General features: G+C 37.1%; 1 protein-coding gene across 1 annotated transcript in view; it reads right to left on the reverse strand.

The window, feature by feature from the left end:
• Positions 1-19047, reverse strand: part of LOC150076203 (uncharacterized) — a 35065-nt gene that overhangs the window by 8896 nt on the left and 7122 nt on the right. Inside the window, exon 3 of the mRNA XM_090387867.1 lies at positions 9132-9233. Within this exon, the coding sequence (XP_090243993.1) occupies positions 9132-9233 (102 nt within the window). The remainder of the gene's footprint in view (positions 1-9131; positions 9234-19047) is intronic.

Here is a 19047-nt window from a genome sequence, read left to right on the forward strand (position 1 = left end):
TGGGTCGTATTGGAACACCCAAAACTCTTCCCCAGTGACAACATAGTCGAGGAAATTAGGAATGGCTTGACAAGTCTGGGTGACATCTTTGCATGATGACACTTTCGTTGCTCCTGCTCATCCGCGAGGCTGTGCGGCGCATTTTGTACAGAGCTTCCATTCCCTAAATATTTATGCAGAATTTGACGAATCGTTTCCTTATTCATATTCAGCTCATCAGCCATTTTGTTTATCTCTTGGCGCAATTTCCCCGAGTTTTGCAACTCTATTCTCATTTTGAAAGGTTGACGGATGCCGACTTTTTGGGTCATTGCTAATATCCTCACGCCCGTCTTTGAACTGCTTGTACCATTCAAACACACTAGTAGGACTTAATCACTATAAACAGTTTTTAACATTTAATACGTTTCTCTTGCAGTTTTCTCAGTTTAAAGCCAAATTTGATGTTAATTCGTTGCTCTTTCAAAATCGTGGTACAGAACGTTAACGCTACAACGAAATTGGTTGTTACTTGGTTGTTCTCAGCCTACTGGACAATCTCTGTACCACCATTCGCTGGAGGACATTACAAATCGGTACATAGTTAGACGAGAAGCCCTCGAGGGTACCATGGTAGTTATAATCACCATCCTTCCACATCCCATGGAAGGACTGTGGAAAAAGCCTGAGTTGAATCCTGTGAATAATGCGCAGAATTTTAGTGGGCTGGTTTTCGCAATGTGGCTGAGTTAGTCGGTCTCATGCAAGAGTTGCATAAGTTTTATTTCTTGGAAATTTAAGTTTCTAGTACAGCAAACAGTAAACTGACCGATGGATTACTGAGAATGACGATCGCAGAATAAGAGATTTATGACCGAAGAATTACAGAATTATGATCGAAGAGTTAGAGAATTATGACCAAAAAATTACAGAAAATATAATGATGACTCTTAGCCTCTTTTGTTTTGAGCTTAACACACACACCTAACCTTCAGTCAACATTGAGCTTTTGAGAAAATGAATTGATGGAAAAAGGCCTCAATGTAAAATGGCTGCGAGAAGGGATAAATTTTTATTATGTCTGCAGTTCTGACCAGAGGGATGGAAGCCTTATGGATTAACTTTAGACTTGAATGACTCTGCATGACTTATGGGGGGGGGACGTTTTTCAGCATGATCTGCCCTAGTTAACATAAGAAATTTGTTTTGAAACTGCTGAGTCCAGGGAGTCGTTAAAATGACGCAGATTAGTGGCATGGCCAAAATTACATTTATGCCCTCCTTCGGAACATTTGTATCCCACCTGTTATTGCTTTCTGCACGGTCAGAAATAATGAAATAGGTGCATACATTATACTGCTCGTCAAAATTAACAGAACGCGTACAAAAGGTGGTGTAACTCATGAAGCTGGACAAAATTTGGTATGGTGGTACTCCATAGAATAACTATGAAATATGGAGACAGAGACACTTTGGACAAGTATAAAGGAAATTTATAGGAGTTGTATAAGAATTATCAATGAAGGTCACATTACAGGAGTCGATACAAGGTGCTCAAAATAGCGTCACATGATGTCAGTATGGTGTATGATCCCCTCCAACGGCTAAACAGGCGGTGAACCATGCCTGACAGCGACGAAACGTGATCAATATAAGGTTGTCTATAAAATTCTGTGGCAACAAATGCCATTCTTCCACCAGCACAGACGTTAGCTTACAAGGAATTGGTTGTGAGGTGCAATGCGACGCCTAAGGGCATCTCACACATGCTCGATCGGATTTAAGTCTGTGATCGTGCTGGCCACGGAAGTCGTTGTATATGTTCAGTTTCAAGATATTCCTCCATCACTTGAGCTATATCTGCAGTAGTGTTCTCCCCTAAAACGTCGCACAATGGATTCAAGGATCTGTTCTTGTTACCTTCGGCGGAAAGTTACGGTATCCCTATCAAAAACATGAAGAGGGGTGCGGCCGTTGATCATTATTCTTACACGAGAACACAACCTCCACCGTAAGTGTCGCTTTTTCTAATGTTGGAGGGATGGCACCGCATTCCTCGTTGTCACCAGATGCTAATTTTGTCGAGTAGTGTACTAGAAGACACATACCACTAGAAAAACGTGTTTAAGCCACTATAAGTTACATATCAGGATTATTAAATGTCAAAAAATATAAAAATAAATAATTTACTTATATGGTAATGCTATTAAACGAATTTTAGCTTTTTATTAAGCCAACTATGCTCGACAAAATTAACAGAAAAATGTTTTTCATGGATATTTTATTGTGAAGAGTGTCACCGAAGGCGAATATTTGATATAATACGCATCCTGGCATGCAAATTCCGAGTCCAATAGAAATAGATCTACTGCCTTACAGAGCTGCACATTATGCAAATTATTCACGCCTATAAAAACAACATGTGAAGTGATGTTACAACATCACTTCATTCCCGTTTTTAGCTTGCTCAGCGGGATAGCACTTCTCCAGTACTCCGGATGGCAAGTTATCGTCTTTTAGTCTAACCATTATAATTATGACGAGTGTTTCTCTTTGAACCATTTTACGAATTTCATTGGGATAATGCTCTTCTTTCTTTTTATGCATTCTTTCACTCTCTTTCTTTTTTCTCGCTCTGCTTCTCTTTCGTTCTGTCTCCTGGTCAAACTTTAAAATGAATATCAAGAAACGTTCAGAGAGACCAGCAAAATTATGTTTTCGCTTTTCATCAACTGAACTTTTTTAAAGGGAGGAAACTGGAAATATAACTCCGTTAAGAACCTTTTTAAAAGGTGACCGCCAGACAAAGGATGGGTTTTCAATACAACCGCTGCAACTTAAAAATATTCATTACAAGTTGGAATTTCATTTGGAGTTTGTCTTGTTTTAACACATCACATTTCACGTAATAATCAACAGCTGAATTAAATAAGGAAATATAACTACAAAATTAATCTTTTCTTGAGAGGTTGAACAAACTCGGGTCTACACTCCAGATAAACACAAACTAAATATTTTCTTAAGTTGAATAAAAACAAACATAAGATGTATGTTTTTTTTTCAATCTTTTTGTAAAAAACTGAATAAACGCAGGGCTACAGAAGGCTGCTATTCAGTTTGTCTTTTTTTACCCAGAGCAAAAATTTATCTTTTCTTAAGCTACAGATAAAAGAAGTTGATTTTTTTTTAGGTAAAGTTGGAGTTTGTTTCTTTTTTTGCACAAACATTTCTTAGGACTAGCGGTGAGACATAATTCTGGTAAGACAGTCCGACAAAGTGTATGAAACCGCTTAATAACAATTCCTTCAATTAATTATAAACCATCTACTGGGAAAACTAGTGGAAAATTAAATATTTGATTTAAACATGAAAAAAAATCTTAATGAGTCTAATTAAAAGCAGTATCCTTGTAATCAAAAGAAATACTCAGAATGCCACCTATAGTAGTGCATCTATTTTTCATTCATATTCATATGTTAAAATTAGCGGACCCCAGGGTTTCCCTCATTAGCCGCTCGTAAACATCTTGTGGTGAAGCCAACGCAAATTCCGGCCATGCAAGGCGGCCAGGATCAAATTACATCTTGCCACACTTACAGAGGTCAAGACTCTGTAAGTGCAATTGAGAAGAAATAGAAAGGGTACATATACAAGTTAGGTAAAGTATCGGTAATGGATGGGATTGGGTAAATAGAGTAGAAAAGAGAAGGATCACAGAGGTACCCATCATGAAATAGAAGTTAGTAGAATGAAAAAGGAAAAGTAGCAGTATAGAAAGTGGAAGTTCTCTTACTGTCACGTCTTCAAATTCTGAAGAAATGAAATTGTTTACAGCGTATATTTACATCATATAAAACAGCAGAAAACAAAGAGAGTGGAAGTAGTCGACTGTCCCCTGTCACCTCTACACTCTCTGAAGAAATGAAGTAACGTACAGCATATAATTACATCAAATAAAAGAAGGACTCATCGTCCAAACATATCTTCAAACCTTGAAGAGATGCAATTATTTACAACATGAAAAGTTGCAACTATTTACATGATATGGAAACAGTATATATAATATCGGGAGTTGGTTTCCAGACATATCTTCAAGCTTTGAAGAAAAGCAATAATTTAAAACATAATTTGCAGCATATTGCAGCTTATATGGCATTTACCATTACATAGTAATCGCTAGTAACAAACAAGACATCAAACTAACACTATAAGACTACAAAAATGACAAGTTAAATAGACAATTCAGTTACATCAATAAACTTCAGATGTAAGTAATTAACATATAGCAGTTAAATGAAGTAAAAAGGTAATAAAGAGTTTTAGCTAACAAACATCATATCAATTCAATTAATACCTCACAAAAGACCAACAACTGTGGTCCAACGATTAGCCCAGCCAGAGCTAGTATCAGGATCAATTTAACAATATTAAGTTATGTCAAAAGCATTTGCCAAAACAAATAAAGAAAAATTGATTGTAATACATAGCAAATATATCATCTGTATAACACATAGCATAAAATCCTCGGCTTCCAAAGCGAAAGTTCGAAAGGTCGCCAATTTCCCATAACTTCCAGTAGGAAGTCGACTATCAAAGAGTGAAAGTTCAGAGGAACCCGAGTAAGAATTGTTATAAAAACCTTTAATTAACAATATAAATATATAATATACATACAGTTACAAGGTATCACACGATCTAGAAGGATCAATAACTTATAAAACTAATTCAATAACTTATAAAACTCATCAAAAGTCCTATAATCGACTTCCATATGTGAAAGTACGAGGGACCAGCTATATGAGAGGCAGCAGCAATGACTTACGCGTAGTCGCGAAAGTTCATGCGCACCGTGAGATTCACTAGATCAGTATAGTAGCCACATATGCAAGTGATGCCTTCCAAAATAATCCAAGAAACATTAAAAAACTTTTTCCCATGTATCATTCCAAGGTTGAAATTTTTCACAAACAATTCACCATATGCATATCAAGAAGTTTGTTGCAATTGCTCTCTTCTTTTGAAAGCACGATTGGCAAATGTATTGAATTTTACAAAGACAGTTTGAGAAGCAACCAACATCGTTTTATTGACGTGAGAAAAGTCATCAACATGATCCTCTAAGTCCATCCGCAGGTCATTGTAAGATGAACAGTGATACAAGATGTGATCTACAGTTTCTTCTTCATCACAATGACATAACGGCGAAGTTGCCAGTCGAAATTTATGGAGTTTGCTGTTTAAACTACCATGACCGGTAACTAAAAACGTGGTATGAAGGCTCGGGAATATCCAGAGGGAATCTTTCATTGCCATTTATTGACAAAAAGCATCCGAAGCCTTTTCTTTTCTTGGGTTTGGCTATTCTCCAAGTTAAGACTGATGCCACCAATTGTCGCAGGAATTTGTTTCCAAATGGTAAACTAAATATCTAAATTGCACCTGGTACTGTATTGGAAGTTTACCAAGGAGCCCTTGAAGAGCTGCAGTAGAAGTGGTTTTGCAAGCTCTGGACATCAGGAGCATGGTTGCTCTCTGAGCTTGTTGCAATTGCTTAATTATTATCACTTTATCAGATCTATAGCCCCAGGCACCGGCCTAGGTTAAAATTTACAAAAATATACAGTTATAATATTACTGTAAATAATAGCAAACAAAATACGTTATGTTTTTTAATTGTTTAAAATAGAAAATACTGTAAATAATAATAATAACTGTAAATATAAATAATAGCAGTGCATCGATTGTAAAAATTAAAAATTTCATAAAAAAAAAATGAAGGAATTTTTTTGAGTCTAATTAAAAACTAAACCCTCTTTATCAAAATCAGGACGCCACGTAGCAGGCGACATTGAGCAGTTGCAGCGCCATCTTTTGAAAAAAAAAAGGAAATTGGAGGGAACATGCAAAATGCGATAGACAATGAAAAAATACCCTTGTAAAGGAGTAAAGTGGCCCTGTTGGGGAGGCCATATAGTCTGTATGCAAATGTGTTAGAATCCCTAACATATTTGCTGCCACCTACTGTCTGCCAAATACTAACAGTGCATCTAGGTGACCTGGCTTTATGTTAGTTTCTCCAAATACGATATGTCCATCAACTCGAGAGAATTGCAATTGGATTCATCAAGAAGTTTGCCTAAATGGAACAGGAGGGCAGTGGGTCAGTATGAGTTTCTTTGCTGTTTCATCTGATAATTTAGCAATTAATTTTAGTAAATAGAACTTCCAAATTGAAGGAAATATGCCTTCATTCAAAAATTTATTAATTTTGGTAAGACAGGACAAAGTGTATGAAACCTCATAATAAAAATTCCTTCAATTAGTTATAAACCAGACTGAGGTTTTCATTTTAGCGACAGTGAGAATAACTTCACTTTAAGGGAAGAGATCACTCAAAGCAGAGATCAAAAAAGAGATCACAGTAGGGATCAGAGAAGAGATCAAAGAAGAAGCAGCCAAGGAGAGTACGTACAGAGATCAGTACGAATTTGGCAAATGCTCAGGAAGGTCATTGGATTATCTCTAGATATGGGAACCGTAAATAGAATTAATGGTATCACACCAAGTAGTGGTTTCATTAGTGCTAGCATTCAGCTATAAACAGCAGGTGAATGGACCTTATTCTGGCTCAGTTGATATATAACTCTATCTCTCCAGGAGTTATGATTATCTGAGGTGCTTATAAGCTCTTGCCATGGATTGATTTTACACCTATTGATAGTTTTAACATAGTGTCTCTTATTTCCTAGTAGGTTTCCCTAAGGCGATCGATATCAGAGGACGGCCAACTTCTCTGATGACACTGGAAAATCTTCCAGACATGATGAATCTGGCGACATAGGAGTGTTAGCTCGTGGTTCCACCAGAGGGGGATGCTCAGAGAGCACGTTTTTTCTAGAAGAAAGGCTGCAAGATCAGTGGCAGAATAAGTGTTCAGAATCAGATTTAATATTTTATTTATTTATTATTCAATTTATTGCATACGCTTCACCCCTGAACGGCCTTCAGCTAGGAGGGTGCCATTATAACTTAGACAGCAAACATAGAAGTCGTACTTAAATTACGCGTATATAAACATTATTTTCTATAAAATAATACAACAAATAACATCTAATGTGAGCAAATAAAGCACATACACATGTATACAGTGACACAAGCAAGAGGTAGAGACATATAAACGCATACACATCCTAATATATGCATATACAAATAGTACATATACATACAAACAAATAATAATTTAAAACAAATTAATTCTTCAGCAAAGTAGAATTCATGGGAGATTCCATCCTGAAGGAGATAATCAGGAAACTTCTATAGTTGTACGAGGTGGTACATGTCCTGTATCTTCTCAGATCTGTATGCTTTCTCATCACAGAACTTGTGGGAATCAATCTTCAGGGTGTTGTAAGTTTGGAGGATATTAGACGGAAAACATCTTCTAAGCATAGTTAAATTCTGTAATAAGCTTCTTGGGGGAATGCATGCACTATTGCAAAGGACCCGGGAAAGCCGAAATAGACGTTTCAAAGTGATACCTTCGAATTCAATTTAACGAAGAGCATTGGGGATCTTGAAGAGGAAGACTAAATGTAGAGGTTATAGAGGAGGTGATAGCCTGGTTTCATTACAGCAAAGAGATTTCTAGTTTTTCAGTAAAACTATAAACTGGATTTAGCGCTGACATCAGTCATGATTGATAAGCGAGAAGTTCCAACAAGAGAAATAACACAATCTAGGTAATACAGATGCTGTTGTTATTTGGTTTTTGGGAGCATTAGCAACTAAGGCCATATTGTTCCGTGGATATGCGGTGGTCATTTCCTGACCTTTCCGCATCCTCCGTATTTGGTGGTAATACAGATGCTGAACAATATCAGAGATGGGAGGGCAATATAGGGATCTCCAAAGAACAGTGAACTAAATAAGCCTGAAACATTGATGTAGATCGAAAATTGATGGTTCCAAGAAATAGTGCCCAGATTTGTTAGAGGATGGATCTGTTCTTCTACCTTAATATCCAATATTTTAATCCAAGGCATGTATTTATGTAGAAGGCCGGAGCAGAGGACCAATTTCTGGTATTGGTTTAAGGCACTTCAAGAAGTATTGGTATATCAGTAATGGATTACGCCGTCCTTCGAGCTTCTCTTTTGTCATCCTATTGAAATGAAATGAGGTCGGAAAGTGATCTCTTCATCTCAGGTGAGGTCTAGATCCGTGTGTGATGTCACCCTTTGCACTCGTTTTCCGCTTACTAGGATTTCAATATCATTTCTATTTCTCTCTTTGGTTATTGTACTCTGAGCTGATTTTGAAGTGTTCATTTGGAGTCCATTTGCTTCTATAGCAAGTTTCCCCTCTTCTATAGCAAGAAATGTCTATATCAAGATAGACTTTTATAGTTATCTTCTTCTAAGATAGGCTTCTTCTTCTAATTGACTCCTGTGTAATATATATATTGTTTTTTTCATAGAAAGTTTTCTTCCCGATTGTTTTAGTCAATCAGTGGGTAAATCGAAATTCATCATAATAACAGCTCACTTGCAGTATATAATTATATTACAAAATAAAATAATAATATAAAATCATTATAATAAAATTGTAGTTTTAATAGTAATTTATCAGAACACAGCATTTTTTGTAATATTTTAAAACTGAATTAAAAATTCAGTTTAAAGTTGTTCTTTAACTCAATTTAGCACTCATGACGAATCGGCACCTAAGACAAGGAATTCATATACCCTATTTACACCTTTGGAAACAAGAACGATTTGTTCAACTTAATATTCAGTTTCACAAGAATGACATAACAGTAAGTGAAGTGATCAATATACACTAACTTCCACAAAACATGAGGTTCTATTTACCAAAACAATCCTCTAATGTTTGTTCGTGGAAGTTGTTTGTATATCTCTTTTGGGAGCTTCGAGAGGTAACAAGCAGCTGGGCATTATGAAGGGGATAGTCATTGAAACCTGCACTGGGGGGCAGGTGGCCTAACTCGTAGGGACAGGTTCCCCGGAGTACCCTGCTGGCTCTGGATGCCGCTTATTTCTTTCGCTGATCAGTCCACTCATCGTCACGTAATTCCTGTCCAAAACTGACGAGAACTTTATAATAAAACTAGTAAATTAAAATTAAAAACTCACAATTTGCTGTTCCCCAATCGGGCATTTACAAATTTCTACAATGCAGGGAGCCAGACTATCTTGGTTGAATCTTTTGCAATGATTTAGTATTAATGTCATCAACTGGAAAAATTAAGAAAAGAAGTTTGAAATAAAAGAGAGAAAATTATTTAATTCTCTAAACAAAAAAATCATAACGTGTGTACTGATGGTCTGAAAAATGCAAATAAGTTTCGTGAGCATTACCTATACTGAAAAACATCACTAAGAAAACGTCTTTTTGTGGAATTAGCACAATGATATACACCGATGAGCCAAAACATTATGACCACCCACCTAATATGATGTTGGTCCTCCACGTGCAGCCAAAACAGCTCGTACCCGGCAAGGCATGGATGCTATAAGATTTCTAATTATAGTTCGACTTATTACCTACATATACATCTTCACAACCTGGTCTTAATTCAGGTATCACCAATAACACTTGGCTTCTATAATCTGAGTAAATACTGTACTAAAATCATACAAAATATGATGCCAGGTTTCCCCAGTACCACAACAACAATTAGGGCTCACCACAAGACCAAATTTAAACAGTTTGTCATTTAATGACCCATGCCCTGTCAAAATGTAAGACAGTTGCATACTTGGATAAAACCAACTATTCTTTTTATGACAATTAGATGAATTGTAGGATTCCTTAAGGTACCAATTCAATTGACTTAAGGTACCAATTCAATTGACTTGCCACATCGTGGCAACTTTATTCATAACATCCGTCTTGGTAAGTTTAGTTTGATCTTCGAATTCATTTAATAAATTCATATATGAATAATTTAACCCCTTTCTTAAAAATACCAACAAGATCTATAAATAATATACAAGTCCAAAGGAATCTGCCCTGAAATAACTTGCAGTGCATTCGTAGAAATAGTTTTATAGACTACTAATCGCTAATAACATTGATCTTTGAATAGAGAGTAATTTCTTCCTAAATTTTATATTATCCATCCTCTCATACCAAACAATAAATCCATAGGAGACAATGGGCAGAAATACCGCCTTATAATATAACTGTAACACTCTCCTTTTCGGACCCCAATCTGTTCGAGTAATACGTATTACAGCGGACGTGAATTTCTTAATCTTTTCACTTATAAAGACCAGATGTGGCACAAACAGCAATCTATTATCTAAAATAATTCCGAGATGCTTAAGCTGTGATACTGTTGGTATCTGTTTACCATGTAGTAAAATTTTTGGTGGTCTACCAGGATCTGGTTTTCCTTTAAATACCCTACCCTAGCCCATCATTACTGTCTTTGAAGGGGTTACTTTCAGTTTATGTTGGCTAGCCCAAACTAGATAAAATTGCCTCAGCTCTTTCTTCTAAAATTTTCCTAGATCTATCAGGTATACACAAGACGAGATCATCGGCATATGCAACTTTGTAGCAAAACTCATGTTCTTATCATAACCATTGGTTCAGTACCAGGTTCCAGAACACAGAGCCTTACACTGAGCCCTGTGGGCAGCCTCTGGACCTTGCTTTCATAAACACCTTGTGCTGAGCCTTCAATAATATCTGTCTCCCATTTGAATAACTAACATTGTACGGTATAATCATCATTATCAGCATCATCATCATCATCATCAGCCATTTTCAATCCACTGCAGGATGAAGGCCTCTCAAGCAACTTTCCAGTTCCTTCTGTTTTGAGCACTGGCCATCCATTTACTACCCACGAACTCATGAATTTCATCTGTCCATCTCCGTCGTTGTCTTCCAGGTTTTCTTCTAGCTCCTCTTGGGTACCATTCTGTTATTTTCTTAGTCCATCTGTCATCATGTCTTCGAGCTATGTGTCCTGCCCAGGACCATTTTAGTTCTTTAGGTTTGATAAGAATGTCCTTTACTTGAGTTTGCTGCCTAATCCATATGTTTCTCTTCTTATCTAACAGTCTGATTCCCAATATAATTCGTTCCATTCTTCGCTGTGTAGCTCTCAGCTTCTCTTCTATTCTTTTGGTGAGTGCCCAAGTTTCACTTCCATAAGTCATGGTGGGGAGTATACATTGGTTCATTATTTTACGTTTCAGACAAACTGGGATATTGCTCTTCAGTATGTGACTATATTTCCTGAATGCTATCCATCCAAAATTTATTCTTTTCTTGATTTCCAGCCATTAACCATTATTAGTATTAGTATTAGTATTACTATTAGTATTAGTATTAGTAATCGCCGCATGGTGCAAGAAAGCCTATGGCTTATGCTGCACCAGCCAAAAAAAACAAAAAAAAAACCCGAATAAAACAATGGTAAAAAAAATAATAAATAAATAAATAATAATAATTAATAAAATAAAAGGAAATTAAACCTATCATCCTATGCGCTTCCCTCACCCGAAAGTACTATCCAGATGACCTTTGAATATCCCCAAACTGTCAGCCACTACCACCCATGTAGGCAACTTATTCCAGTAATTTGTAACTCGCTAAAATAAAACTTCCGGCAGTAAAATCTAAACATCCCCCCCCCCCCGTAATTTGAATTTATGTCTCCTAGTTCTAGCATCATTTATAATCTTGAAAATTTCGTCCTCATTCATTTTACTGATGCCTCTCAGAGCCTTAAACATCTCAATCAAATCTCCTTTAAGGTGTCTAGTTTCCAAACTCTGAAACCCACATATTCGAAATCTTTCTTCATAAGGACGCCTTTTTGCCGATCTCACCAGGCGATTTACCCGTCTTTGCACCCTTTCAAGAAGCTCGATGTCTTTCTTTAGGTGCGGTCTCTATTCTTGAACACAGTATTCCAAGTGTGGTCTAACAAAACCCTTATATAATGGGATTACCACGTCCCTATCTCTACTTGCAAAAGTTCGATAGATCATCGATTGGACACCATGGGCCTTCCTTGCAACCTGTTTACAATGCTCAGAGAATTTCACGTCTGACCGTATCGTAAACACCAAAGTCCCTTTCCTCCAGTACTGGGTTTAGTTGAACTCCACCAAGTGAATAAGTTATTTTGGGATTACTGTTTCCCAGGTGTAATACCTTACCCTTTGTTGGATTAAAGCATAGCTGCCATTTTTCTGACCATTCCTGAAGTCTATCTAGGCCTTTCTGAAAAAGCTAAGCTTGACAGTGATCATTAACTACTCTACCAATTTTAACATCATCTGCAAATTTATACATCACGCCCTCTGTCCCTTCATCAATGTCGTTTATGAAAACCAAAAACAACAGTGGTCTTAATACTGATCCTTGGGAACCCCACTTCTTACATCAACCCAATCCGAGGAACAGCCATTTATCACAACCCTCTGCCTCTTGCCCTGAAGCCATCCTGCTATCCATCTAAGGATTTTTCCAGTGATACCAACCTGTTCCAGCTTATAAAGCAATCGCTCACGTGGGACTGAGTCAAAAGCTTTGCTGAAATCTAAATAAACAATGTCGAAATAAATTATTCCCCAAATCCAGTTCGTGAGTGACCCTTTCAAAATTGTGAACTAGATTTGTTAAACATGATTTTCCCTTTACAAAACCATGCAGAGTATCCTTGAGAATTTCAATTCTGTCCAAATGATCCTGAATTCCACCCTTGATCATTGCCTCCATGATTTTCCCTCCCACTGAAGTCAGACTGACAGGTCGATAATTTCCCACTTCACTCTTAGAGCCACCCTTATGTATGGGAGATACATTAACACTTTTCCAATCCAAGGGAATCTCCCCAGAGTCTTGTGATGCTCGCATAATTAGCCTCAATGGTTCAATGCACTCACTTGCCGCCTCCCTTAAGATTATAGGGTATATTCCATCAGCTCCAGGAGCCTTACTGGCCTGTAGGCTAGAAAGTTTTTTCATTAAATAATCTTGCGAAATTTCAATATCATTAATTACATATTTTTCAACTTCGCTCACACAATTTCCCATTGCCACAAGAGGTTTTTCATTTGTAAATATCGATGCAAAATAAGTGTTGAGTTTATCTGCAACGGCAGCTGGTGTATTTATTACTGTCCCCTTTCCCTTACGTAAAGGTCCGATCTGGTTTGTCCTGCTCTTCTTGGCATTTATATATGTGAAGAATTCTTTATCCCCCATCTTTGCTCTGTTTGCTAGTGATTTCTCATAAACTGCCTTTGCCTGTCGAACCTTTTCGGTGGCTCTATTACAGATCATCTTGTAGATGTTATTATTACAGCTAATGACTTGTCCCAGATAAGTATATGACACCACCTTTTCAATTACTGCTCATTCAATCATTATTTCCCTTTCTGTGGCATACTTGTTCATCATTACTTTTGTTTTAGCCATATTCATCTTTAGTCCAAAATCCTTACTAACTGTGCATAACTGATTAAGATTTTCCTCTAATTCTTTGGGATCGTGGTGTATGACCACAATGTCATCTGAAAATCGTAAATGATTTAGGTACTCTCCGTTCACATTGACTGCTTTCTGCGACCAGTCTAATCTATAATCTTCTGAAAGCTTCATGAAGAGCAGCAGTAAACAGCTTCGGAGATATTGTGTCTCCTTGTCGAATTCCTTTCTCGATTTTAAATTTGCTACTGTCTTTGTCTAGTCTAATAAAGGAGATAGCGTTCTCATATATTTTCTTCAAAATCATAATATATGGTGTATCTGTGCTTTGTCTTTCCAGTGCCCAAAACATTGCCTTATGCTGTATGAAGTCAAATGCCTTTTCGTAATCCACAAATGCCAGGCATAATGGTGTTTTATATTCATTTGCTTTCTCCATTAGCTGTGATATTACGTGAAGGTGATCCATAATTGAGAATCCTATCCTAAAAACCAGCTTGCTCTTTTGGTTGATTCTCATCAAGTATTCTTTCTAATCTGTTAGTAATGACCAACTTGTAGATGTGGGATAACAAGCTAATTGGTCTATAATTTCCAATTTATCTCCTTTCTTATGCAGCAAAAATATGATTGCATTATTCCACTGCTTAGGCGTCACACCTTTTCTAATGCACTTTGTGAAGAGCCTTGCCAGTTTTTGTGTTATGTCTCTTCCTCCCAATTTTAACAACTCTACAGTAACTTCATCTTCCCCCGGGGTTTTCTGATTCTTCATTTTCTTCAATGCACGTTCTACCTCGTCAGGAAGAATATCGGGTATGTTGTATATTCCTTGTACACTTATACCCAAATCATCTGCAATTGCCACTTTGTGGCAATCCAGAGATTCATCTTGCAACCACTGGTTTATGACTAAGTTACAAATCACTGGACCTAAGACTGAACCTTGGGGACATCCTCTATTAATGAACCTTTTAAATTCTAAATGTTGAGAACTTGCAACAAACTGTCTACCATTTAAATAATTTTTAATTGTATTATATAATCTGGACAATCAATGATACGTAATGACCTGAGGACGCGTTCGTACCAAACAGTATCAAAAGCGCTCTCAAAGTCCACAAACAAGGCTAACACATATTTACTGTTAGTTTACCTACGATAATCCATGAGATCAATTATAGCATCCTCTGCAGAGCATTTTCGTTTGAAACCATACTGGTACGGAAAAGTCAAATTAGCTATGTTAAGCAATTCTTCCAATCTCAATAGTAATAGCCTTTCAAAAACTTTACCCAGATTTGCTAAAAGAGAAATAATTCTATAAGCTCTTGGATTTGACCTATCCTTACCTGGCTTCAAAATCAATTTTAAAAGCGCGATCTTCCAAAAATTAAGAAAGATCCCTGCCACAAAACATTTATTGAACATATTGAAAACGGTCTCAGGGAAATACTCAATAGTTTTCACTATACTGTAATTTTCAATCATATCCAGCTCAGGAGTCTTATTACCATTAAGTTTAGAGGAAATTTATATTAATTCATTAATGTTAAATAACTGAGTATTACTCGGCCCACAATATTGGTTATTTTTTATTCTAATTCTTTTCTGGACCGTATTATCATCCTCAAAAAAATCAACTTTTAAGAATTCATCAGTAATCGTTTGAACTATAGATAACCAATCAGATGTTTCTGTATCCCCAGTATTAACAGTATAAATGATATTATTAACACTTAATTTATTCCTTGTTAACTTAAATAAAAGTCCCCAAGGGTCATCATTATCAACACTAGATTTAGATGATACCAAATCTTTCCAAGCTTTCATTTTATGCTTAAAATCTCTTTATGATAATTCGTTTTCTTTAATTTGTGTAACTCTTTATACCTTCGAGCCTTATTTGACCCCCTGGCCCTGTACCTTTGATATAATCTCCTCAAACCAAAAATCTCTTTACGTGATTTAGCCATTTCATTAGACCACCATGGAGTGTGCCTTTGCATTTCCTTTTTTCTTTTGCAGAATAGTCTATAGCAAAAGATATTGAATTCTGCACATAATATGCGCATTGGAATGCGCATATTATGTGCAGAATTCAATATCTTTAGTCCTGAACTTAATAAACATTTAGTTTATTAAGTTCAGCATCTGGGTAAGAAAAACTAACATTTAAGGAACGTTTAAATTTCTCCCAATTTATTTTCTTATAATTAAATCTCCTGCATTCATCAAATATCTTAAAACTATTAATATCACTTTTCAACGATAAGTAAAATACAATAGCTCTGTGATCACTGTTAGTATAATCAGTTACCACATTCTAAAAAAAAGATCCTCCTGTCCATAACCTGCGTTGCCAATGTTATGTCAATATTAGATGATCCGTGGATATTATCAAATGTTGAGGGCTTTCCACTCAAATTTAACTTTGATTTGGCATTAGAATCAATTAGTAAATACAAAATTATTACCTGAAATAAATTCATTACACTTTCCAAATACTGTATGAAAGAGTCAATACTCATAGTTGGGGGGGGGGAATATACTCCCGCCAATGTTTAGGCAGGTGGTAGACAAGAGAGTTCCCCGCACATGGATGACTGGACCCAGGGTATCCCAGCAGAACATCGCCTAAAGCATGACACCGCCGCCACCGGCTTGTTTTCGTCCCACGGTGCATCCAGATGCAATCACTTCCCCAGGTAAACGACGCACACGTACCCGGCCATCAACATGATGCAACAGGAAACAAGATTCACTGGACCAGATGACCTTCTTCCAAACACTCAAGGTCCAGTTTCGATGATCGCGTGCTCACTGTAGGCGCTGTTGCCGGTGAACTGGCAACAGCACCTACAGTGAGCTGTTGCCGGTGAACCGTGGGTAGTATGGGCACTCAGAGCGGCCCCATTTTCAGCAGGGTTCGATGTACTGTGTGTTGTGACACATTACTCCCGTCATCAGCATTCCAATTACCGGCGAGTTGCGTCGCAGTCGCCCTTATGTTGTCACGTACCATGCGGGAGAGCCTTCGCTCACCTCGAGCATCGATGAGCCGGCGGTTCGTCGGTTTTCTTTCCTTGGACCACTTTCAGTAGGTACTAACCACGGCTGATGGTTATGTTTCGGGTATGCTCTCACCCAGTCGTCTGGCCATTACAATTCGTCCTTTGTCAAACTCGCTTAAGTCCGCTGCCTTTCCCATCCGAAGAACAATAGTAACACTGATTAACGGAGCTCAGTATCGGGTGTTTTTTATAGCGTGTCCCGACCCGCGCACGCGCTGTAGTTCACGTGCAGTTGCTTCGATTTGCTTAACGACTCGCTGGTCATAATGTTTTGGCTCATCGGTGTATAAGCGCTTTATCTTTCAAAAAGGAATTTTATTTATGTTGTAATTTATTACATTGTATTTTAATTATTTTAATGTTTTTTTACCTAATGGATTATCTTTAATCCTTGTATAAATAATGATTTCATTTCAAGAACTAAACAAAGTGTAATAATGGCTACCATCTCAAGGGTAGCCATTATTAATTTGGAGAGATTTTTTTAAATTAAAAACAACTTACGTGTTTTGCTGTTAAAAATATCCTCTTGTTAATGATGGAATCCCTCCTCGTTCCCACCTATTTGTTCTCCTGTATTTGTGAACTTATTTTTCTTGACCTCGCTTAACTTTCAAGCATTTCTTCTAGTTGCCAAAATTTCGCTGTCAGAGTATATACCAGAATTTACAGTTCTGTTATTAAATTATTGATCCCTTTAATATCATATTAAATGCAAGATTCAGCTCTTCGCAATAATATGATCAAGACTAATTAAATTGCTGTAATGAAACATCTTTCTTCATCTTCCAACTAATGACTCCGTGATCACCTGCCAAGAATTCCTGTAGTTTAAGCCATGTGACGTCATCTGATTTGTGACTATTGATGAGGCCAAGAATATTCTTGCTCCTAATATTTTCTCAAAAATGATTGACAAATGAGGTGAGTGTTTTTTATTTGACCGATGCTATGTAAGCTTTCTTCCTCGCATTATTTGCCACTACTAATACTACTACTGCTACTATTAATAATTGAATACTTACAGTACGACCAGAAGTTACAGAAATCCATGCTGAGAGAATCACTGATGTGATAGTAGATGTATGGGTGATAGCAACTGAAGAGACATGTCTGGTTTGCATAGAGAGCAAAGACGACGTGTGACGTCGTCGTCACTGCTGATGACATCACACGTCTGTCTACTTTCAATTTTATTTTCCCAGTGCTTATAGCACACCAGAGTGATTCGATACTGCACTTTGTCACCCAAACCAACTGGATGCACTGCCTTAGATTAAATATTATAAGAGTGTAACCCCTTCACCTCTCCTGTCCTTTCTGTATACGTCGTACTCCTGATATTCAAATTCACCGTGGTTTATGTCTGAGTGACATCACATCTCCACTTTTCCTACGATGTCTGCATTCAACTTCTTAATCATACTTAAAATTCATCAAATTTATCTACAATGCTTCTAGCTTTAGTGTACATGCACGTGTTCTTAATCTTAGTCACTTTAACACAGCCCATGTGTTGATTTGTTCCATGATGAGGCATAGCAGGGCCGGAAGTCCCAGACACCTTGCTTTCTAGGCTGCTGCATGTACCAATAGCGGCAATGGAAAATTACTTTCACCTTTGCCTACAGCTGTAGTGAACTTAACACATAGAACTAACACAACGAAGAAAACACAGGCATTTAGACTACATGGTTAAAAGCAGCTGACCAAGTCTGCGCGTGTAGCACAACGATGTCGTCACTGTTCTCCCCACACCCAGTGGAAAAGGCCTGGGTTCGAATCCAGTAAATGACGCGAAGATCTTTTATGGAATTTTTTCAATCCGTGGCTGAGTTAGTCGTTAAATAAGAAAGTGTTTTATCCGGAAAAACTGGGGCTTTTCGTTCAGCAAAGGCAGGCAAATCGACCAGAGATCGCACGCAATTTACAGACACAATACACATGGGTATTTGAAAGTAACTTTCCAGGTGACCCAAATATAATAGTTTACTATATTTAGTTTAGTCACCCTGGCCAATTGCAACTTTCTACTAACCCCAGTCCCAACACATTATAGTATTGCATCAAGTGATATTTGTGAACCGGTACATATTTTCAAAGAATACAATTTCTTATAGATTTCACGTGGATTACTACTCAAATATCTTAAATTACGAATCACAGAGACTTGCCATCTTTTTCTAACCCAGTCCCTCAAGGTATGCGACCACAATCCCCCGACAACGTAGCAACGTTCAACTTGGAGACACGATTGATGGCACCTTTTGAGCAAACGATTGCAGAAAGTATTTTTAATACTATAGGATTAAATGATTCTGGTAATTAATAAATGTAGCGCGATAGATATGAAAATAAGCAGCTATTTTCTTCCCTGTAAACTGAATTTTAAAGCTTAATACATGATATTATTGTCTTTGTATTCACTCCAATGATATTTGGAAAGACGAATGTATGCTTCCAAATTCTCCAAAGCGACCAATACTTCAAAGTCGAATGGAATGAAAGGAAATGAAGGATT

The sequence above is a fragment of the Mastigoproctus giganteus genome, chromosome 13 (assembly GCF_048544385.1).
Source record: "Mastigoproctus giganteus isolate SK-2022 chromosome 13, ASM4854438v1, whole genome shotgun sequence".
NCBI lineage: Eukaryota > Metazoa > Arthropoda > Arachnida > Uropygi > Thelyphonidae > Mastigoproctus > Mastigoproctus giganteus.